General features: G+C 50.8%; 2 protein-coding genes across 3 annotated transcripts; both read left to right on the top strand.

Moving 5' to 3' along the window:
- Window positions 1–746: 746 nt before the first annotated feature.
- Window positions 747–3,130, top strand: S1pr5 (sphingosine-1-phosphate receptor 5). The gene has a single exon (XM_059266712.1). The coding sequence runs from the start codon at window positions 747–749 to the stop codon at window positions 1,947–1,949; it is 1,203 nt and encodes a 400-aa protein (XP_059122695.1). The 3' UTR covers window positions 1,950–3,130.
- A 10,192-nt stretch (window positions 3,131–13,322) lies between these two features.
- Keap1 (kelch like ECH associated protein 1) lies at window positions 13,323–21,898 on the top strand. Of its 2 annotated transcripts, none has more exons than XM_059267421.1 (6): window positions 13,323–13,471; window positions 14,808–15,493; window positions 17,600–18,285; window positions 19,628–19,833; window positions 20,160–20,336; window positions 20,704–21,898. In XM_059267421.1, the coding sequence occupies exons 2-6, from the start codon at window positions 14,855–14,857 to the stop codon at window positions 20,868–20,870; spliced, it is 1,875 nt and encodes a 624-aa protein (XP_059123404.1). In that variant the 5' UTR covers window positions 13,323–13,471; window positions 14,808–14,854; the 3' UTR covers window positions 20,871–21,898. The 2 variants fall into 2 exon arrangements, with proteins under 2 accessions (XP_059123404.1, XP_059123403.1); XM_059267420.1 differs by lacking the exon at window positions 13,323–13,471 and adding an exon at window positions 13,625–13,757.
- The last annotated feature ends 531 nt before the right edge of the window (window positions 21,899–22,429 follow it).

Genomic DNA, 22,429 nt, shown 5'->3' with positions numbered 1-22,429 from the left:
TATTCTCATGTTCCCCTGCGGTTGGTTAAGAGGGAGTGTGCAGCTTTTGTAGGAGGGAGGGGGTCAGTGCAGGGGCTGGAGCTCAGGGCCTCCTGGGTGCAGGCACGAAGTCTTCCACAGAGCTACGGCCCCAGAGCTGGGCCGGTGTATCTGGGCCCTCATCTGTGTGGCGCTCCGTCCCTTGTGTACCTGTCTGAGGCTGTCTGTGCAGCCGTGATTTTCTGAATTCTCATTTGTTTATGAGGGAGTATGGATGTGTCTCCGCTTTTGTGTTATGGGAGTTTCTTTTTATTTTATTTCAACTTGACACAGGGTCTCAGAGCCCAAGCTGGCCTCAGACTTACTATGTAGCTGATGATAACCTTGAACTACTGACCCTCCTGCCTCCATCTATCAAGTGCTGGGGTGACCAAAAGGCCCAGCTTATTCCTCCACCAACTTTCTGAGATAGGCTGTCCTCCTGTCTGCATCTGGACTGACTGCTGGATCACAGGGACGTGGCTACCATGGCTAGTTTAAAAACAAATTAACCTTTATTTATTTTGTGTTCATATGTGGAGGTCAGAGGACAACTTTTGGGGGGGTGGGAGGGCGCAGGGGTTAGAGACCCTCTTCCAGGCCTCTTTCTCCGGGACTTCTAGATCCTGACTGTCCTTGCCTCCCGTAGACTTTCACGTAGCGCTCGGGTGGACAGCCGGCGGGACACAGCAGCGACCTCTCCGCAGGGGGCGGGCGGCCGGCGGCCCATGGATCCCGGGCTGCTGCGGCCCGCGCCGGTGAGCGAGGTCATCGCCCTTCACTACAACTACACCGGCAAGCTCCGCGGGGCGCGCTACCAGCCCGGCGCCGGTCTGCGCGCAGATGCCGCGGTGTGCCTGGCTGTGTGCGCCTTCATCGTGCTGGAGAACCTGGCGGTGCTCTTGGTGCTGGGCCGCCACCCTCGCTTCCACGCGCCCATGTTCCTGCTCCTGGGCAGCCTCACCCTGTCGGACCTGCTGGCGGGGGCGGCCTACGCCACCAACATCCTGCTGTCGGGGCCGCTCACGCTGCGCCTGTCGCCCGCGCTCTGGTTCGCACGCGAGGGGGGAGTCTTCGTGGCACTGGCCGCGTCGGTGCTGAGCCTCCTGGCCATCGCGCTGGAGCGCCACCTCACCATGGCCCGTCGAGGACCCGCGCCCGCCACCAGTCGCGCTCGCACTCTGGCGCTGGCGGTGGCCGCCTGGGGCGCGTCGTTGCTGCTCGGGCTGCTGCCGGCGATGGGCTGGAACTGTCTGGGACGCCTGGAAACCTGCTCCACCGTGCTGCCGCTCTACGCCAAGGCCTACGTGCTCTTCTGCGTGCTGGCCTTCCTGGGCATCCTGGCTGCCATCTGTGCGCTCTATGCAAGGATTTACTGCCAAGTGCGGGCCAACGCGCGTCGCCTGAGGGCGCGGCCCGGGTCCCGCAGGGCCACCACGTCCTCGCGATCGCGGCACACGCCACGGTCGCTGGCCCTGCTCCGCACGCTCAGCGTGGTGCTCCTAGCCTTCGTGGTCTGCTGGGGACCTCTGTTTCTCTTGCTGTTGCTGGATGTCGCGTGCCCAGCTCGCGCGTGTCCGGTGCTCCTGCAGGCCGACCCCTTCCTGGGTCTAGCCATGGCTAACTCACTGCTGAATCCCATCATCTATACATTCACCAACCGAGACCTGCGCCACGCGCTCCTGCGGCTGCTCTGCTGTGGCCGCGGGCCCTGCAGCCAAGGCTCCTCCAACAGCTTGCAGCGATCCCCCAGTGCCGCTGGGCCTTCGGGTGGTGGCCTGAGACGCTGCTTGCCACCAAGCCTGGATCGCAGCTCCAGCCCATCAGAACACTCGTCTCCTCATCGGGACAGGGTGGACACTAGCTACTCCACCGGCAGTCCGGGAGCAGCAACCGCCGACCGGACCCTGGTGCCTGCTGCTACAGACTGATGCTCTCTAACCCGCTGTCTGTCGCCCTTTCGCAAAAGCAGACTGATTCTCCGAACAAGCGCATCATCTGTAGGGAACGGCTGAAGACAGCAGGGACAGAAAAGGAAGAAGGGAAGTGGCTTGACTGTCCCTTAACAGGAACAGACAAAAATGCATGCCCCTCGTGGGTTTGCCACGGGACAATAAGGAGAAGAAGAAAGTGATGGGAAGGTGTACAGGTGGTGACGTAACCGGAGCTGGGAACCCCTGAAACAGAGCCATTCAGTGTGGCTGGAGCAGAAGTTTTGGAGGCCTGAGATTAAAGGGCAGATTGTGGGAAGGCTTGTTGGCTCTGAGGAAGGCCTGTGACCCGGCTGAGTCAGGTGGAAGCCATAGAGACTTTTAAACCAAGGTGGAACTTGCCAGGATTCAGACCTCCACAGGTACCCTGTAACTCCAGATGAAGGATCTTGTAAATGGGGGCTCCCGGCATGCTCAGAAGCAGATGAAGTCTGGATAGGGTGGGCTAGGAGCTGGCGGGATGAGTGACTGGCTACAGAGCGAGACAGAGTGGTGGAGAAAGACAGCGAGGTAAGCCTGGCTCCAAAACTTTGACCCGGGAGCCTCAGCCAGACCTCAGCTGCCAGGCTTTCAGAGCGTGGAGTCAGGTTCTCCATACAAAACACAACTACAATAGAACAACTGAGCTGCTGGCCTCCCTGTGCTCTTTCAGAATAAACGCATTCATCTATTTATTTATTATTTTATTTTCCCCAGATAGCCCTAATCATCATTTTCAAAAGTTATTTGTCAGGCAATGGCGGTGCACGCCTTTAGTCTCAGTGCTTGGGAGGCAGAAGCAGGAGGATCTCTGTGAGTTCCAGGCCAGCCTGGGCTACAGAGTGAGTTCCAGGCCAGCATCGTTTACAGAGCTACAGAACTAGTTCTAGGATAGCCCAGGCTATCCCACAAAGAAATCATGCCTTGAAAAAAAAAAGATTTTATTTATTGGGGCTGGAGAGATGGTTCACCAGTTAAGAATACTTGTTGCTCTTGCAGGGAACCTGGGTTTCATTCCCAGAACCCAAGCGGTGGCTCATAACCATTGGTAACGTCAGTCCCAGGGCATCCAGTGCCCTCATCTGAACTCCAAGGGCACCAGACATCGAATGGTACACAGAAATGAATGCGGGCAAAACTCTCATGCACATAAACTAAATAAATCTTTTTTAAAAACCTTAAAATTTGTTTATTTATTATTCATTTATTGGGAGACAGGCCCTTACTGTGCAGCCCCAGCTGGCCTGGAACTCGCTGTGTAGACCAGGCTGGAGTGCTAGAACTAAAGGTATTTTATTTGGGCTGGAGTTGGTGGGGAATTCCTTTACTTCCAGGCATATCAGTTCAGGCCAGCCTGGGCTACATAGTGAGACCCTGTCCTTCCCCTCCCCCGCCCTGTATTTTGAGACAGGTTTTGTCTGTGTAACCCTGGCTGTCCTGGATCTCACTCTGTAGACCAGGCTGGCCTCGAACTCACAGAGATCCATGCCTCTGCCTCCAGAGCGCTGGGATTAAAGGCCTGAGCCACCACTGCCCAGCGGTTTCTCACTATTTATGACAAATATTACCCTATTTCCTCTGGTGAAAAGTTCTTTTAGACTGTTCCACCAGCCTTAGCCAACCGGAGAATCACTCATCTTACTCGCCCACCCCGCAGATAGCATAGGTTTAAACTGTCCGTTAAACCTGCCTGTGACCTTGTCACCTCTGGCCATGTTCATCTGGATGGACGCATGGTCTTTGGCACTGATGATGCCGTTGCTCACTGCACATTTCTGCGCAGGTCCACAGACTCCTTGGTTCTGCGTGTTGAGGCCACTCACTCCAGGTCCCACTTTGATTTTTTTTTTTTTTTTTTTTTTTGTTTGGTTTTTCGAGACAGGGTTTCTCTGTGTAGCTTTGTGCCTTTCCTGGGACTCACTTGGTAGTCCAGGCTGGCCTCGAACTCACAGAGATCCGCCTGGCTCTGCCTCCCGAGTGCTGGGATTAAAGGCGTGCGCCACCACCGCCCGGCCAGGTCCCACTTTGAGACAACGTTTCTTGTAGCCCAGGCTGGCTTTGAACATGCTATGAAACCAAAGACCTTATTAAACTTGTGAGTTCTGTTTCCTGTGGGTAAAGGTGTGCCCTGCCACACATGGCTTGTGCTGTGCTGGGATAGAACAACGGGCTTGATGCATGCTAGCAGGAGCCTCACAGAGTTACAGTCTCAACCGTCACCCTCCATTTGGTAGATGAAAAAAACTGTAAACACTGAGTTCCCCCGGTGCCCCAGTGTCTTAGCAAGGTGACCCTAGGGCCCCTATGCGGGAGAGGTCTGTCTACCTGGTATTTGCTGCTCTTAAAGGGGTCTGGCTAGACTAGACTAACACTCCCTCGAAGGTTCTGCATTGCTGCCTGGGGGCAGTACAGAGCTCTGATTTGTGTCCACAAAACACTTGCTTCCCATGCCATCCCTAGCAAGTCCCCAGAAGCATTCAAGACCCCTGGCACTTGCCTGGCTGGTGGGCGGGTGCAGGGAGGGGTGTGTGGGTAGGGGAAGGATATTGTCTGCTGTTTAAAGTGCAGGGTGCCACCTTGCAGGAGCCCTGGGAATTGCATCAAAGGGCTGGCGGAAAATCGGCTTCTGGCCTCTGGATAAGGTGCAGCGTGCCTCCTTGAGACCATCATGGGAACTACAAGGAGCATGAAAGCGGGTGGTGATGGTGATGAGCGCAGGCTGGGGCTGTAGGCCACGTGCGCAAAAAACAAAACAAAAACAAAACCCGAGTCTCTTTCCTAGAAGGCAAGTTCCTGCGAAGTCTGGGGGCACAGCAGGATCCTCCTCACAGTTCTCATACCTTTCCTGGTGTGTCGGTTTGACAGCAGCGAATTTAGAGATTCTGACATTAAATTGAAAACACACCCAGTTCCCTATTTAAATATTAATTTTAAAAAGTTGGAACTTTCTGGGAACTTCCAGAAGTATTCTGTGGGAAAATGACCTGAAACGCAAAATTCCCATTTTGTTTTTTGTTTTGGAATAGGGTCTCATTATGTAGCCCAGGCTGGCTTTGAACTCACTATGTAGCCAAGGATGTCCTTAAAATTTCTGACCCTGTAGTGGGTAGCCATTCCAGCTTTGATCTGGAAGTTCCAAGCCCCATTGAGGCTTCAGTAACTGTCACACCTACAAGGTGGGGCCTAGAGAGGACCCTGAAGACTCGAGATTCAGGTGCGCCAGCTCTCTTGGTTTCTGGACCCTGGACGCTGGAGGTAGATCAAGCAGAGTTCTCCAGAGAACACAGCTGAACTGCGCCACACCTTTCCCAGACCCTGTTACCTATCCCTTCACTTATAAGTTACCTCACAAAATAAACCTCCCTTTTAACTACGTGGAGTGGCCTTAATAATTTCACCAATACGACCCTATGGGGCTGGAGAGATGGCTCAGGGGTTAAGAGCACTGACTGCTCTTCCAGAGGATCTGGGTTCAATTCCTAGCCCATACATAGCAGCTCACAACTGTCTGTAACTCTTGTACTAGGGGATATGACACCCTCACACAGACAGACGGATATGCAGGCAAAACACCAATGCACATAAAATACAAATAAATGAATTATTTAAAAAAAGTTCTGATCCTAGCCGGGCGGTGGTGGCCCATGCCTTTAATGCCAGAACTTGGGAGATAGAGGCAGGGGGATCTCTGAGTTCCAGGCCAGGCCAGCCTGGTCTACAGAGTGATCTCCAGTAGAGACAGGGCTACAGAGTGAAATCTTGCTTCAAAACAAAAACAAAAACTCCAACCTCCTCCCTCAGCTCCCAAGGTGCTCGGGTTACAAGTGTGCACCACACTCAGCTGTCCCACATCATTCTTCTGTTTTGTTTAAATTATTTTGTTTTTTGAGATAGGGTTCTCTATGTAGCCTTGACTGTCCTGGAACTTGCTCTGTAGACCAGGCTGGCCTCAAACTCACAGAGATCTGCCTGCCTCTGCTTCTTCAGTGGTAAAATTAAAGGTTTGTGACACCATGCCCAGCTTTTTTTTTTTTTTTTCTTTCTCAGACAGAATCTCACTATGCAGCCTGAGCTGTTCTCAAACATTCAACTCTTCTGCTCCACACTCCTTTGTGGTAAATATCTTTTAAAACTGTTCCCTTTTGGCCAGGCAGTGGCGGCACATGACTTTAATCCCAGCACTCGGGAGGTAGAGCCAGGCGGATCTCTGTGAGTTTGAGGCCAGCCTGGGCTACCAAGTGAGTTCCAGGAAAAGGCGCAAAGCTACACAGAGAAACCCTGTCTCGAAAAATCAAACCAAACCAAACCAAAAAACCCTGTTCCTTTTTTCATTATTTATTCATTTGTTTTCTGATACAAGGTCAAGGTAGCCCAGACTTGCTTTGAACTGGAGGTAATTCTACTAACTGCTGGGATTACAGATGTGTGTGACCCCATCCAGGTTTATTTTTGATAGGTTTATTTATGTTCTTTTATGTATATAGGTATTTTGCTTGCATGTATGTCTGTGTACTACCTACCTGCATGGTGCTCACAGAGGTCAGAAGATGGCATTGGGTCCCCTAGAACTGGAGTCATAGATAGCTGTGAGCTATCATGTGGGTACTGGGAATGGAATCCAGATTCCTTTCTCTACAAAAGCAACAAGTCCTCAAAACCACCAAGTCATCACTCCAACTCCTAAATCAACTTAACTGGGATTGACACAATGTTAAGTATCATTTTGATAATTCTTGTTTTATCCCTAAAAATGTTGACTGATATGAGTGCCAAGATACAAACCTTAGAAAAACTTATTAAAACAGATCATAGAGATATTCAGACATAGAGGAATTTAAAGGAGAACCAACCTCATCATTACATTATAGAATTAGAGAGTAACAGCCCAAGGTTATCAAGCAACCTTAATCTATCCAGTCACTTTATGGGAACAACTTCCAAATGACAGGCATCCCCAGGGCTATGCAAGAGTTGTCTGGATTCCTGCGGAAATGTTAGATTTGAGGAGATTTAAGGAAGCAATATTCTCATATAGTATGCATTCACCTTTTGTGAAGCAGATGTTAAATTCATGGTCAACTAGTAACAGACTTGTCCCAGAGGAATGGAAAGACTTGGTTACAGCAGTATTGGAGTCTGGTCCTCAATTACAGTGGAGGACCTGGTGGAAAGATGAGACTAGGACCATTGAACAAAGGAGTACGGCTAGAGGTATTGAAATCTCCCCAAGACCAACTTCTTGGAGAGGGTGATCATGCTGATGTACAAAGACAGTCTCTATATGATGACCACATCCTTGCTCTATGCTATACAGCAGCTTTGAATGCTTGGGACAGAGTTGAAGAAGTTGGAAAGAGAACTGAGTCATTTACTAAAGTTGTACATGGCTCATAAAAAACCTTCAATCACTTTTTACAAAGATTGACTTCAGCTGAAAATAGAATGATAACAAATTCAGAAGCTAGACAAATAATAATTGAATTTGTGGCTTTTGAAAATGCTAATTCCCAATGTAAATGGGTAATTAGGCCTTTAAAGACAAGAAGAGCACCCTAGCCAGGCAGTGATGGGGCACGCCTTTAATCCCAGCACGTGGGAGGTAGAGGCAGGCAGATCTCTGTGAGTTTGAGGCCAGCCTGGTCTACAGAGAAAGATCCAGGACAGGCATCAAAACTACACAGAGAAATCTTGTCTCGAAAAAAAAAGGGGGATGGGGTGGGGATTTAGCTCAGTAGTAGAGTGCTTGCCTAGCAAGTACAAGGCCCTGGGTTTGGTCCTCAGCTCCAGACCAAAAAAAAAAAAAAAAAAAAAAAAAAAGGCACCCCTGTGTAGCAGGAATCTTAAAAGTTCTTATTAATAAAAACAAACTTGGAGCCAGGTATTGGGATGAACACTGAAAGATCAGAGAAGCAGAACAAGCCACAGCTACCTCACCTTGCCAATTCCTCAGCTGTTCCTGTTTCCTCAGACTGGATGCCTCTCTGCTGAACTGTGGTGCTCAAAAGCCTAAAAGCTTAACCAGCCAAAAGCTTCTAGTTTCTGGTCTTCATGCCTTATATACCTTTCTGCTTTCTGCCATCACTTTCTGGGATTAAAGGCATAAGTCACCATTCTTGGCTCTATCCTTGAACACACAGAGATCCAGGCAGATCTCTGCCTCTGGAATGCTAGGATTAAAGGCGTGTGTGATACCATTTTCTAGCCTCTGTATCCAGTGGCTGTTCTGTTCTCTGACCCCAGATAAGTTTATTAGGGTGCACAATATTTTGGGGAACACAATACCACCACAACCCTGAGAGGAATGGATCTGAGATACAGTCAATATTGAATCTCATAACCATGATAATGCTTGCATAGGAGAGGTGATTTCCAGAGGCTTGAAGAAAAATCAAAATGTCAGGTGTTTTAATTGTGGCAAACAAGGTCACCTAAAAAGGGACTGTAGACAGAGCATTCCTAGAAACGTTTTTTTCTAGGAATAATCCAAACAGAAGGCCCCTGCCTTCTAGAGTATGCAGAAGATGCAGCAAAGGCCGACACTGGACCAATAAATGCAGATCAACAAGGGACAGACAACCCTTTGCCATTAGGAAATGCCTTAGGGGGCCTCTCACAGGCCCCCATGTCAAATTTGGCTCAGTCATTCCCTGTCACCATGGGGGAAACTCTTCCACAGAACAATTAAAGGACCTAATGCCTATTGTAAAAACATACTGCTCTGGATGATAGACCAGCTTTAGAAGATAAAACAATTTCAGGAGAAACTATAAAGCAAATATTTTGGCAAACTTTTATAAATGATCAAAGACTAAAGCTAAAAATACAAATGAAGGACATTGTAATTGAAGGTCTTGTAGACATAGGAGCAGATGTAACAATAATTGCACCAGAATCTTAGCATACAAATTGGCCTCTTCAGGAGGTAAATGTTCAGCTTTTAGGGATTGAAACTTTACCTCAGGTAAAGCAAAGTGTGAAATGGGTCAAATGTATAGGGCCAGAAGGACAGAGAGGAAAATTAAAGCCATATGTGGCTAATATAGCAATGAATTTATGGGACATGATTTGTTACAGCAATGGAATACCCAGATTAACATTCCTCCAATATCAGAAACAAACCATAAACTAATGTATGTTTCTGGAAAAAATATTAGAAGGTGTTATAAGGAACAGTCACCAACCATTCAGGTTGTACAAGGACAAGGCACAACAGCTGTTGATCTTTCAAAGGTATCAACAGCCCTACCTTCAGTTAACTGACAAACCTGTCTGGGTAGAACAATGGCCTTTGACATCAGAGAAACTGCAGGCCTTAGAACAGCTGATGCAGAAGCAGCTAAATGCTCAAAATATTAAGGAATTGACCAGTCCTTGGAATTCTCCAGTATTTGTTATGAAAAAGAAATCTGAAAAATGGAGAATGGTAACTGATGTAAGAGCTGTTAATAAGGTGATTCAGCCAATGGGCTCTTTAAAACCTGGAATTCCCTAGCCTTCTCTATTACCTAAAGGATGTTCTATTATAGTCATTGATTTAAAACTGTTTCTTCACTATACCTTTACAAGAAAAGAATAGGGCGGTGGTGGCTCACGCCTTTAATCCCAGCACTCGGGAGGCAGAGGCAGGCGGATCTCTGTGAGTTCAAGGCCAGCCTGGGCTACCAAGCGAGTTCCAGGAAAGGCACAAAGCAGAGAAACCCTGTCTTGAAAAACCAAAAAAAAAAAAAAAAAAGAAAAGAAAAGAAAAGAATAGAGAAAATTTTGCCTTCACGGTGCCTACTTATAATAATTCTCAGCCTGTTAAGAGATAGCAATGGAAGGTTCTCCCACAAGGAATGTTAAACATCTCCACTCTGCCAATATTTTGTACGACAGCCATTGGAAATAATTTGTGTACAGTTTCCTCAATCTATAATTTACCATTATATGTATGATATAGCTGATTCAAATGTAGATACTTTAGAGAAAACTTTTGAAGAAGTAAAGAGAATTTTGCCTTGTTGGGGATTACAAATTGCTCCTGAAAAAATATAAAAAGGAGAATATATATATATAATAGGTTTATAAAAATTTCAACCCCAAAAGGTACAAATCAGGAGAGATCTCTTTTTTTTGTTTGTTTGTTTTTGTTTTTCGAGACAGTGTTTCTCTGTGTAGCTTTGTGCTTTTCCTGGAACTCACAGAGATCCACCTGGCTCTGCCTCCCGAGTGCTGGGATTAAAGGCATGTGCCACCACTGCCTGCATTAATTGTGGACTCTTAATGACTTTCAAAAATTGTCGGGAGACCTTAACTGGCTATGACACATAATTGGGTTAACAACTCAACTGAATAATTTGTTTCAAACCTTACAAGGTGACAAGGACTTAAATAGTCCAAGAAATTTATCAGCTGAAGTTGAGAGAGAATTGGCTTTGGTAGAATAGAAATCACAGGATGCACATGCGGGTTGTTTGGATCCAGAGCTTGACTGCATTCTGGTTATTTTACCTTCTATACAATCCCCTACAGGGATTTTAATTCAGAGAGAAGATAATACCTTAGAATGGATATTTTTACCACACAAACAGAGTAAAAAATTAAAGACTTATGTAGAAAAGCTTTCTGAATTGATTCTAAAAGGAACTGAGACTTTTTCAATTGGCAGAAATAGACCCAGCAGAAGATCCAGAGAGGTACGAAGTCATGGATGGTTGCTCCTCTGCTTCTCTGATTTTTCAGGTTTTACCCTAATATCTGACTCCTGGTTTTCATTGATAAGATTAATTAGACTTATGATTCACTTTGCCAGTTACATTGTCATGCAATAAATATCTGCACATGAATGAGCCTTGATAAATCTCTACAGCCAGCTCACAGAGCCAGTAGATTGGACTTTGAGAAATAGACATTGTGGTTTTAGCCAGGGTGTCAGGACTACACCACCATGGTAGAGTGTGACAAGATGCCACCTTTGGAGAAGCCTGGAACTGCAGCTTTATCTGCATTGGTTCCAAGTCCTGAAAATGAACATTGAAGAGGCTGAATTCACCTGGGGTTTCCAGGAATTTCCCACACGGACCAACATCTTTTCCACTGGCATTCCTTTCTTTACTCAGTTGCTAAACACAAATACACTAACTTAAAAGTTATATAGTCAATCATGGTGGCTGGCTACACTAAAAACCCCAGCACTTGGGAGGCAGGATAACCACTTTAAATTCAAGGCCAGCCTGGACTACACAGTCTCAAACATAAATAAGTAAAGCTGGGAGCTGGGGAGGTGGCTTGATGGTTAAGAGCATTGACTGCTCTTCTAGAGGACCCAGGCTCAATTCCCATCACCCACCCACGTGGCAGCTCACAACTGTCTCTAACTCCAGTTCCAGGGGACCTGGCATCCCATGGCAAAACATCAATACACATAAAATTTTTAAAAATTAATTAATTTGAAAAATAAGTAAAGCTAGGGGAGAGAATACAAATTTGTAATCTCAGCCCTGGGCAGATGGAGGCAGGGAGATTCAGGGTTCAAAGCTAGCTTGGGCTACATAACATCTTGTCTCAATCAATTAATCAAATAATAAATGTTGCTGGGTGGTGGTAGTGCACTCCTTCAATCCCAGCACTCAGGAGGCAGAGGCAGTGAGTTTGAGGCCAGCCTGGTCTGCAGAGTGAGTTCCAGGACCGTCAGATCTCTTACACAAAGACACCCTATATCAAAAACAAAAATAATAGTAATATAGTAAATATTTTATAATTTTTGTTTTTCTTTATCTTATGTGTATTTTGTCTTCACAGTGGGGGGCAAAGGAGGGTGTTTCGTGCCCTGGAACTGGAGTTACAGATGTTTGTTCCTACCCTAATACAGGTGCTGGAAATTGAACCTGAGTCCTGGGTCCTCTCGAAGAACAGTCAGTGTTCATAACCACTGAGCCATCTCTCCAGCACCAATAAGAAACAACTTTTGTTTGTTTGTTTTTGTTTTTTAAGACAGGTTTCTCTGTGTAGTCCTGGCTGTCCTGGAACTCACTCTGTAGACCAGGCTGACCTCGAACTCAGAGATCTGCCTGCCTCTGCCTTCCAGGTACTGGGATTAAAGTCATTCACCATCACCACCGGCTACAACTTTATTTCTAAAATTAGTTTATGTGGGTACATGAAGGTCAGAGACCAACTTGCAGGAGTTGGTTTTCTCCTACCATGTGGATGCTAGGGATGGAACTCAGGTAGCTAGGAGTGGCCTAAAGCACCTTTACCCACAGAGCCATCTTGACAGTTCAGGAAATAACTTTCCATCATAAATGCCACGTGCAGCAAATAAGTATCTCTTACCATAAAAAAATATCAAGTTTGTGAGAAACACAGAGGCAGATCTGGGCATTCCAGTGCCCTCAGATGAACACCACACCTCTCCTACTGACAGATAAACCGAGGGAGGGAGAAAATGAGATTGTAAAACACAAGGGGCCTTCAAGATGGCTCAGCAGGTAAAGGAGCTTGTTGCCAAGTCTGACAGGCTGAGCTCAATCCCCAGGCCCCACAGAGGGGAAGCTGGGGATCAGTTTCTGCAAGTTGTCCTCTGACCTCTGCACAAGCACACACAACATAAAGTAACGTAAACAAGCTCAAGTGATGTCACAGCCTTTAACCCCAGCACGCAGGAGGCAGAGGCAGGAGGGTCTCTGAGTTCAAGGCCAGCCAAGGACAGACAACGAGGCCCTGTTTCAAAAAGAAGTTAAGGGCTGAAGCGATGGCTCAGTGGTTGAGAGCACTCGTGGCTCTTACAGAGGAGTCAGGTTTGATTCCCAGCTCCCGCATGCTCACAACCATCTGTATCTCCAGCTCCAGGGAATCTCAGCCTCCGTGGGCACCAAGGATTCACGTCCTGTACCTACATACATGTAGGCAAAACAGTCATACATAAAATTAATAAATGGAATTTTTTTTAAAGTTATAGGGCTGGAGAGATGGCTCATCATTTAAGAGTACTTGCAGCTCTCGTAGAGGACCAGACCCACAACCACCTGTGACTTGAGAAGGCACAGCATGCACACGGTGCACAGACGTACATGCAGGCAAAGCACCCACACACACCAAGTAAAATACAAATTGAGATAAAAGCATTAAAAAGTTATTTTAAAAGAAGATGTATGTATCTCAAGAGGTAGATGGGTCTAGCTGGACCGTGTGGGGTGTGGGAGGGTCCCAGGGTGCAGGACAGCCTCACCCGGAGGCAGGCTCCTAGGGCCGCCCAGACCCACGCCCTGCTCCCTCCGCCCGGCACCTGCAGGAAGGGCTGGAACCGCCTCTGCGTGCCCGCCGCTCGTTTCCGCCCTCCCGCTCCTCCCACGCGTGCCGCCCGCGACCCCGCAGCACCGCTGTCCCCGATCCAAGGCCCCCAGGGTCCCCCTCGGCTCCTCCCGGAAGCGTGGCGCGTGGCGGCCCGGCGGCGCGGATTGGACGCGTGGCACCGACAGAGACACCCGGGGGGTGGGACGGAGGTGAGCGAGCGCCCGCGGAGATGCGGTGGGGAGGCGGCTCCGAGGGCCGCCCGCGGTCGCGCGTGGGGCCGTGCACGCGGTGGGGGGCAGCGCGCGTCCCCCCGGGTGCGCACCCCGGCCGCCGAGCCCGGCCGCCCGCGTAGGGTGGCGGCCGCGGCCGGCCGGTGGAGGGCAGGGGTCGCCCGCGGCCGGCGCCCCGGGACTCTTATTGTGACAGGGTGGCGCGCTGTGCTTAGTCACCGTGACCCGCGCGGCGGAGGCGGAGGCGGAGCGCGGCCATGGCGGGGTGAGTGCGCCGCACCGGGCCGGGGCCCGGGACCAGGCCCCGCGGGCTCTCCAGGCGCTGGGCTGCGCCTCCGAGCGGTGGGGAGGCCGTCCGAGCAGGCGCCGGGCACCGGGGCGCCGCTGCACGGCCCCCCGCGCAGTGCCAGGCCTGAGCTCCGGCAGTGTGGTCACGCGTGACAGTCGCTCACTTTCGGGGCCCCCGGAGCATTTCATCGCCCCCCACGGAGCTCCAATAGACACAACACGGCGGGGAGGGGGGCGCGACTCCAGGCTGGGCCCCAGACCCTGGGGAGCCAGATGCAGATCCTCTCTCCAGACCCCCTATTCCAAACATAACTCAGGTCTCCAAGGGTCCCCTGAACCCCTGCCCTGCTCACCGTGGGCGTTCCCGGTGCGCCACACTCTCTGCCCCACAACCCTGGCCGCTTAGTGTTTCCTCTGCAGACCTTGTATTTTCAGGCCTTCTCTGTCTTCCTGCTGTGTCCCTGGAGCCCAGAACAGTGCCTAGTTCATACTTGGCAGGCTCTGTGAATTTTGGTGAGGTGTTGAAGGAAGGAATTTGACTTGCTGGAGGAAGGGCAGGGAAGGGTGGCTGGCACAGAGTGGGTGAAGAGGTTGGAAAGGGCCTATGTGGGACTTTGCAGGCCATTGACGCGGGTTTCCACTCGGGCTTGGTGAAAGGTGTGGGGCGATTCTGAGCAGAAGGGGACATGATGTGACGCGTTTCTTAGACGGGCCTTCGGGCTAGTGAGTTGGGGAGAAGTTAGTTTGAATGGAGCCGGGTGTGTCCAGTTTACTTGGCTTGGCAAACTGCTCTAGAAACCACTGCTTAGTTTTTCAAAAGGAAGCCTGGCTGGGCTTGTGGCACACACTGTAATCCCAGCACACAGGAGGATCAGTAGTTTAAGAGCCAGCCTTAGTTACATTAGTGAATTTGAGGCCAGCCTGGGCTACCTAAGACCTTGTGTCAAAAAAAAAAAAAAAAAAAAGGAAGCGTGGCAGGGTCTGACCTAACCCTCTTTCCCAGCCCTGTACTCTTCCCTCCCTCCAGGCCCCCAACTGCTAGTGGTGGAACTGTACCTTGTCACCCGGAACCCCATGCAGCCAGAACCCAGGCCTAGCGGGGCTCCCCGCAGCAGCCAGTTCCTGCCCCTGTGGTCAAAGTGCCCCGAGGGGGCAGGGGACTCGGTGATGTACGCCTCCACGGAGTGCAAGGCCGAGGTGACACCCTCGCAGGACGGCAACCGCACCTTCAGCTACACACTGGAGGACCACACCAAGCAGGCTTTCGGCATCATGAACGAGCTTCGGCTGAGCCAGCAGCTCTGCGACGTGACCCTGCAGGTCAAATATGAGGACACCCCAGCTGCCCAATTCATGGCTCACAAGGTGGTGCTGGCCTCCTCCAGCCCGGTCTTTAAGGCCATGTTCACCAACGGGCTTCGGGAGCAGGGCATGGAGGTGGTGTCTATCGAAGGCATCCACCCCAAGGTCATGGAGCGGCTTATTGAGTTCGCCTACACGGCCTCCATCTCCGTGGGCGAGAAGTGTGTGCTGCACGTGATGAACGGGGCAGTCATGTATCAGATCGACAGCGTGGTCCGAGCCTGCAGCGACTTCCTCGTGCAGCAGCTGGACCCCAGCAATGCCATTGGCATCGCCAACTTCGCCGAGCAGATCGGCTGCACTGAACTCCACCAGCGTGCCCGGGAGTATATCTACATGCACTTCGGGGAGGTAAGTGAGGCCTGGAGCTTGGGCTCAGCGGTCACAAGGAGTGCGACAGGCCATCACAGCCATCTCCCCTGGAGACTGGAACAGTTGTTCAAGTCCTTTGATGCTCTTTTCTTCCCTCCTTTTCCTCCATAGGGTCTCACGTAGCCCAGGCTGGCCCTAATCTGGTTATGTAGCTGAGGATGGCGTTAAACTCCTGATTCTCCTCTCTCGGCCTCCTAAGTACTGGAATTACAGACATTCTCACTCACAGTTGACTTAAGTGGTGCTGGGGATGGAACCCAGGGCTCTGTGCTTGCTAGGCGAACACGCTGCCCGTAGAGTCCGAGCCCCAGGACTTCATTTTTTTGACAGTATTTTTTAGGTGAACTGATTTTTTTTTTTTTTATTCTTTTTGGTTTTGGGTTTGTTTTGTTTTGTTTTTACAAAATAGGGTCTCTCATTGGAGACAGGTAGACCTGGCTGTCCTCGAACTCACAGAGATTCGTCTGCCTCTGCCTCCCAAGTGCTGGGATTAAAGGCGTGTGCCACCACCGCCCGGCTCAGCTGTTTTTTAACTCCTGTCCTTGCTGTCACATTCTGAGTGCTGCGATCACAGGCGGGTGACACCATACCCCGATAAAGTAAAAATTAAAAATTCTTTTACATTTACTTGTATGTGTGCTTGTGCTTATGGACAGGCTGATCTTGTGTAGAGGTCAGAGGACAGCTGGAAGGAACTGGTTCTCTCTTTCTACCTTACATATGTTTCTAGGCTTAAACTCTGGTCAGAGGGCTTGGCAGAAAGTGCCTTTACCCACAAAACCATATTGCTGGCCTGAAAACTCAGGTTCTGAGCCCCTAATCGGAATATAGTGAGACCCTGGAACAGGGGAAGATAAGTTCTCATAGTGCCTCAGCAGCTGCTGTCTCTGGGGCCGGAAGTCAGGACAAGCCAGATGTGATGGCTAGTACTTTTAATCCCAGCAGTCTGGAGACAGAGGCCACCCTGGGCTGCACAGTGAGATCTTGAGAGAGAGAGAAGAGAGAGAGAAGGGGGGGGAGGGAGGAGGGGGGGAGGGAGGAAAGAAAAAGTGTTTCCATATGAACAGCCGGTCAGCGAGCACCCCAGCCTCATGCTGCAGCCCTGCGTGGGCTTTGTCAGCTCACTTTCATTTTCACTTCTCAGTACAGGAAGTCTTCAAGGTAAGGTGAGAGTCCCTGGCAAAAGTCACAGTCAGCAGCTCAGGGTGGCAGTGACCAGAAAGGCTGTGCCCTGGACACGACAGTGCACTCTGAACATCACCAGCCCTCAAAACCACAAGTCTCAAATGCTCCAAAACCGTTTTGAATGCCCATGTGTCACCTTCAGGTGGACAGTCCCACACCTGACCTCACAAGATGGGACTGGCATAGTGTGGCTCAGTTGACAGAGCCTTGTTCCACATGCGTGAGGTCCATCCCCACCGCACATAAACCAGATGTGGTGCGCACACCTTTAATCCTCGAACTGGGCAGGCAGAGGCAGGCAGATCTATGAGTTGGAGGCCAGCCTGGGCTACATAGTGAGTTCCAGGCCAGTTCCCCAACACACACACACACACACACACATCCTTCAAGCTGTGTAAGGTCAATATGGACCAGCATAAATGTATTTTGTTTATTTAGATTTTGGAGACAGCTGGTTTTCATAGCCCAGGCTTGTCTGGGAACCAAGATTCTCATGTGTCCGGTTTCCAAGTGGTGAGTCTTGGGCCACCAAAGCCCACGTGAAGTTCTGTTTATGCCTCATTTTCATCCTTGAGATTCCTCATCATTTGTATAAAATATTTCTACATAAAAAAGCCAATCTGCACCACTGCCTGTCAATCATTTTATATTTTATTTTATTTTGATTTTAGGAGACAGGGTTTTTCTGTGTAACAGCCCTGTCTGGCCTGGAACTCACAGAGATCTGCCTGCCTCTACCTTCTAGGGATTAAAGGCCAGACTGGGTTCAATTAAAGTTAAAACCCAAATCAAACAATACAGATGCCCTAAAGAGACCCCACTGTGTGCGGGTGCTGGGCCAGGAGGGCCCCCCGGCCGGGAGGGCTTCCCAGCGCAGCCTCTCACCTGCGCCCCCTGCAGGTAGCCAAGCAGGAGGAGTTCTTCAACCTGTCACACTGCCAGCTGGCCACGCTCATCAGCCGCGATGACTTGAACGTGCGCTGCGAGTCAGAGGTGTTCCACGCGTGCATCGACTGGGTCAAGTACGACTGCCCGCAGCGGCGCTTCTACGTGCAGGCACTGCTGCGGGCCGTGCGCTGCCACGCGCTCACGCCGCGCTTCCTGCAGACGCAGCTGCAGAAGTGCGAGATCCTGCAGGCCGACTCGCGCTGCAAGGACTACCTGGTGCAGATCTTTCAGGAGCTCACGCTGCACAAGCCCACGCAGGCCGTGCCCTGCCGCGCGCCCAAGGTGGGCCGCCTCATCTACACGGCGGGCGGCTACTTCCGACAGTCGCTCAGCTACCTGGAGGCCTACAACCCGAGCGACGGCTCCTGGCTGCGCCTGGCCGACCTGCAGGTGCCGCGCAGCGGGCTGGCGGGCTGCGTGGTGGGCGGGCTACTCTATGCTGTGGGCGGCCGCAACAACTCGCCCGACGGCAACACTGACTCCAGCGCCCTGGACTGCTACAACCCCATGACCAACCAGTGGTCGCCCTGTGCCTCTATGAGCGTGCCGCGCAACCGCATTGGCGTGGGGGTCATAGACGGCCACATCTACGCAGTCGGGGGTTCCCACGGCTGCATCCACCACAGCAGCGTGGAGAGGTGAGTACCTGAGCCCAAAGGGAGGGCACCTGCTCCTGTCCCGGCCTCCAGAGGAGGCCGAGCCGATGTTCATCCTCAGTGTCCAGGGTTGGGGAGTGCTGGAGGGGGCCTTCCCAAACCTATAGGAATCATCAGCACTCTGGGGACAATGGGAATCACCACAACATGTGAACTATGTTATGCTAACTGTGTGCTTACATTGAGATGTATCTTCTGAACTGGGATGTAGTCCCTGGACTCTGGTCCCTGGCTTGAATCCAATTCTAGGTTCTATCCCCAGTACCGCCAAAAGAGAGAAAGGAAGAAAGAACCGAGCTAGGGATGTGACTCGGCTGGCAGAGGCTTGCCTAGCACCACATCAGCCTCTAATGCCTGTCATCCCAGCTCTTGAGAGGGGGAGGCAGGAGAATCAGGAATTCAAGGTTATCTTTGGCTGTATGGCAAGTTCAGGGCCAGTCTGGGATACAAGAGACCGTCTCCAGACAGACAACTGTCCCCTGCAAATTTAGGGCTTGGAGTAAGGATAGGAAAATGAGAAAATTTGACAAATGTGTATTTGTGGTGCTGGGAATAGAACCTAGGGACTTGTGCATGCTAGGCCAGCCCTCTACCCCTGAGCTAACCCCACCCCCAGCCTAAAAATGGAAGTTTAAACAAATGCCCTAGGGGCCTCTAATGTGTGTGGTCTGTGAATAGGATGGTGGGATGATGTGTCACCCTGAGCGGGCCGCTTTCAAGAAGGACAGGGGCACTATTAATAACTCCAGGAACACAGGTATGGACTGGATGCTGCCGGGCCAACCGGGACGTGTTCACCCCATCTCTGATCATGTTGCTTGGAGGAGTACCATCTGAGCGGTAGCCTAGTTGTTAGACTTTCTTGGGGTTCTGGAGTTGGACAACTGCTCCGATGTCACTTGGTGATCCTGGATGTCCTACCCCACATTTCTGATGCAAATCTTACTTGCGATGTGAGCTCATGAGCTCTGAGGTGAAGCACACAGGTGATACAGCTGATACACCTGAGGTTTAAGGGACCTGGCTGTCACTTCCATAACTGGTGGCTGTGAGCCTCAGTTTCTTCCTCTGGAAATGGAGCTGCTGACCCCCTCCCTTGAGAAGAATAAAGAGATCAGGGCCAGGAGGTGCTGCACGCCTGTCACCCCAGCTCTGAGGAGGCTGAAGCAGGAGGATCTGGAATTCTGGGCTAGCCTGGGCTACACAGCAAGCCCTTAGCTCTAAAGTAGAGTGAATAAAAAAGTGCTAGTAGATGATGGGGCTTCTTGTAAGGAAGGCAGCTGTAGCTCCTAGGGTGACCATGGTGTGATCATGTCCTTCGCAGGTATGAGCCAGATCGGGATGAATGGCACTTAGTTGCGCCAATGTTGACACGGAGGATTGGCGTGGGCGTGGCAGTGCTCAACCGCTTGCTGTATGCAGTGGGGGGCTTCGATGGGACTAACCGGCTTAACTCAGCGGAGTGTTACTATCCAGAGAGGAATGAGTGGCGGATGATCACACCAATGAATACCATCCGGAGTGGGGCAGGTGAGTGGGTGAGTGGGAAGACCACGCCCAGCCCAGCTCTGGAGAGACTTCCTTCAGCTGTCCTCCTGTCTTCCAGCTTGTTTGAGTCAGGAGCATACGTGACAGACTGGCCTCAAAACTGTTATGTAGCTGACTTTGAACTCACGGTCCTCCTGCCTCAGCCTCTCGTGCTGGGACGACAGGGCAGGCCTGCTCTACCACACCAACTTCCAGCTTGATTTCTAAGGCGTTCCTCCTGGAGAGGGGGATGGAGGGGCGGAAGGCAGCTGCCGAGGTCGCCCCTAAAGAGGCCTCTGAGTGACTCTGCACTGTGTGCTTCTGTTTAGGGGTCTGTGTGCTACACAACTGTATCTACGCAGCGGGAGGCTACGATGGACAGGACCAGCTGAACAGTGTGGAACGCTACGATGTGGAGACAGAGACCTGGACTTTTGTGGCCCCCATGAAGCACCGACGGAGTGCGCTGGGGATCACTGTGCACCAGGGCAGGATCTATGTCCTCGGTGAGGCCCAGGAGGAGGGTCAGGGTGAAAAAGACTCCTGTCTCCATATCTTTTCTTTTCCAAGTTTTGGTGCTGAGGATAGAACCCAAGGAACACCTGAATACTTGGCAAGTGTTCCATAACTGAGCCACTCCCCGGCCCTCACTGGGGGATTCTGGGCAGGGGCTCTACCACTGAGCCCCACCCCACCCACCCTTACACCCCCACATCTCCACGCTGCTTCCCCAGGGAGTCTAGGCAAGGGTTCCACCTCATCCCCATCCATTACAGACAGGAGGCTTTTTTCCTCCTGTTTTCTGTTGTCTTGTCATGGGCATTAGACTGAGTCCTCTGAGGGAGGTGACCTTCCTCTTCACTCTCTCTGCAGGAGGCTATGACGGGCACACGTTTCTAGACAGTGTGGAATGCTATGACCCAGACACTGACACCTGGAGTGAGGTGACCCGTATGACATCTGGCCGCAGTGGGGTGGGTGTTGCCGTCACCATGGAACCCTGTCGGAAACAGATTGATCAACAGAACTGTACCTGCTGAAGCCCTGGGTTCCTGAGCACTGACAAGAAAACAGTCCATCCAGACTACTGCTTTCTTTGTACAACAAGAAAGGAAGGAAGAAAAGAGAGAGGAAAAAACCAAACCCACAAACAGAAACCACAGGGACCGAAGAGGCTGCAGAAGAAAGCATCCCTCTCCAGGAAGGGCAGCTGGGATGCCTTGTAAATGACATTGTGGAAGACCAGAACTAAAATCCATGTGTCCATTTGTCACAGCCCCTGGAGCATCCAAGACAGCCTGCCTGGGATGTGGTATGGAAGGGGCACCTCACAAGTGAGAGACCCCTATACCCTCTGGCTGGGGATGAAGCCACCAGCATCCAGACCCTCTTCCAGGGGGCACAGGCAAAGCAGGGGTCACACGTGTTTTCTTTGGTCCCTGCAACTTGGTGATCAATTCTAGGAGACAAGGGGAAGCGGGGGCCAGGTGAGGCCAAGGGGCTGAGGCTCCCTCAGGAGCTGTGATCCCCAGGGACAAGCCTGGACAGAGAACACGGGGCCTCTAAGCTCTGGATGGTTATTTTGTTAAGTAGCCCTTTAACTTTCCCATGGAAATTAAAAACAGATTAAGCAGTGTCTTGCACACAGGTCCTCAGAGGGTGATTGGAATCCCTCAGGGAGAGACAGCTCTTCTATTGAAATACACTCAGCTCTTGATCGGGCTGGAATTTGAAACCTGTCTGTTTTTCTGCTTACCATTGTGCATTCTGCTCACATAGGACATCCTGCGCCCTCTGGGCCACACAGTCCCGTCAGTTTTAGGTGCAGTAGATGCCAATGACCTAACTTCTGTGCCACTTCCCTGGGGACTCCTGTGTTTCGCTTGATTCTGAGACAGGGTATCATGTGGCCCAGGATGGCCTTCAGTTCAGACCCTGAACTCCTGATCCTTCCTCTGCCTCCGCCTCCGCCTCCTGAGTGCTGAGATTACAGTTGTATACACCACGCCTGGTTCCTGCTTGTCCTTTTTGTACCCAAGCAGCAAAATAAAGATTTCTGGGACCTTGAGTGTGGCTCAGTGGATAGAGAGCTAATCATGCATGAAGTCCCAGGTGGCATCCCTCGCAGACATAAACCCTGGTAGACCACATGTGTATTCACCGCAGCAGGAGACAGAAGCAGGAGATAGGTTCAGAGTCATGTGTGAGTACAAAGCCAACTCAAGGCCAGCCTGACCTATACCGGACTTTGTCTCAAAAATAATAGTAATAATTATATTTTATACACACACACACACACACACACACACACACACACACACACATATGCACACACTTGGTTTTCCAAGACAGGGTTTCCCTGTGTAGCCTTGGCTGCCCTGGTATTAGCTACATCTCAGAGATCCACCTGCTTCTGCCTCCCAAGTGCTGGGATTAAAAGCATGTACCACCATGCCTGGCTCTTAGTAATATTTTTATTTTATTTATTTTATTTTTGTTTTTCAAGACAGGGTTTCTCTGTGTAGCAGCCCTGGCTGTCCTGGAACTCACTCTGTAGAACAGGCTGGCCTCTAACTCATAGAGATCCACCTGCCTCTGC

Source organism: Peromyscus eremicus, chromosome 7 (assembly GCF_949786415.1).
Source record: "Peromyscus eremicus chromosome 7, PerEre_H2_v1, whole genome shotgun sequence".
In the NCBI taxonomy this organism is placed as follows: Eukaryota; Metazoa; Chordata; class Mammalia; order Rodentia; family Cricetidae; genus Peromyscus; species Peromyscus eremicus.
The sequence above is the reverse complement of the archived record's forward strand: the minus strand, read 5'-3'. Positions and strand labels throughout refer to the sequence as shown.

Coding starts and splice junctions, on each gene's coding strand:
- Keap1 (XM_059267421.1), top strand. CDS start 14,855: ATGCAGCCAGAACCCAGGCCTAGCGGGGCTCCCCGCAGCAGCCAGTTC. Junction 15,494..17,599: donor TCTACATGCACTTCGGGGAG/GTAAGTGAGGCC, acceptor CGCCCCCTGCAG/GTAGCCAAGCAGGAGGAGTT. Junction 18,286..19,627: donor CACCACAGCAGCGTGGAGAG/GTGAGTACCTGA, acceptor TGTCCTTCGCAG/GTATGAGCCAGATCGGGATG.
- S1pr5 (XM_059266712.1), top strand. CDS start 747: ATGGATCCCGGGCTGCTGCGGCCCGCGCCGGTGAGCGAGGTCATCGCC.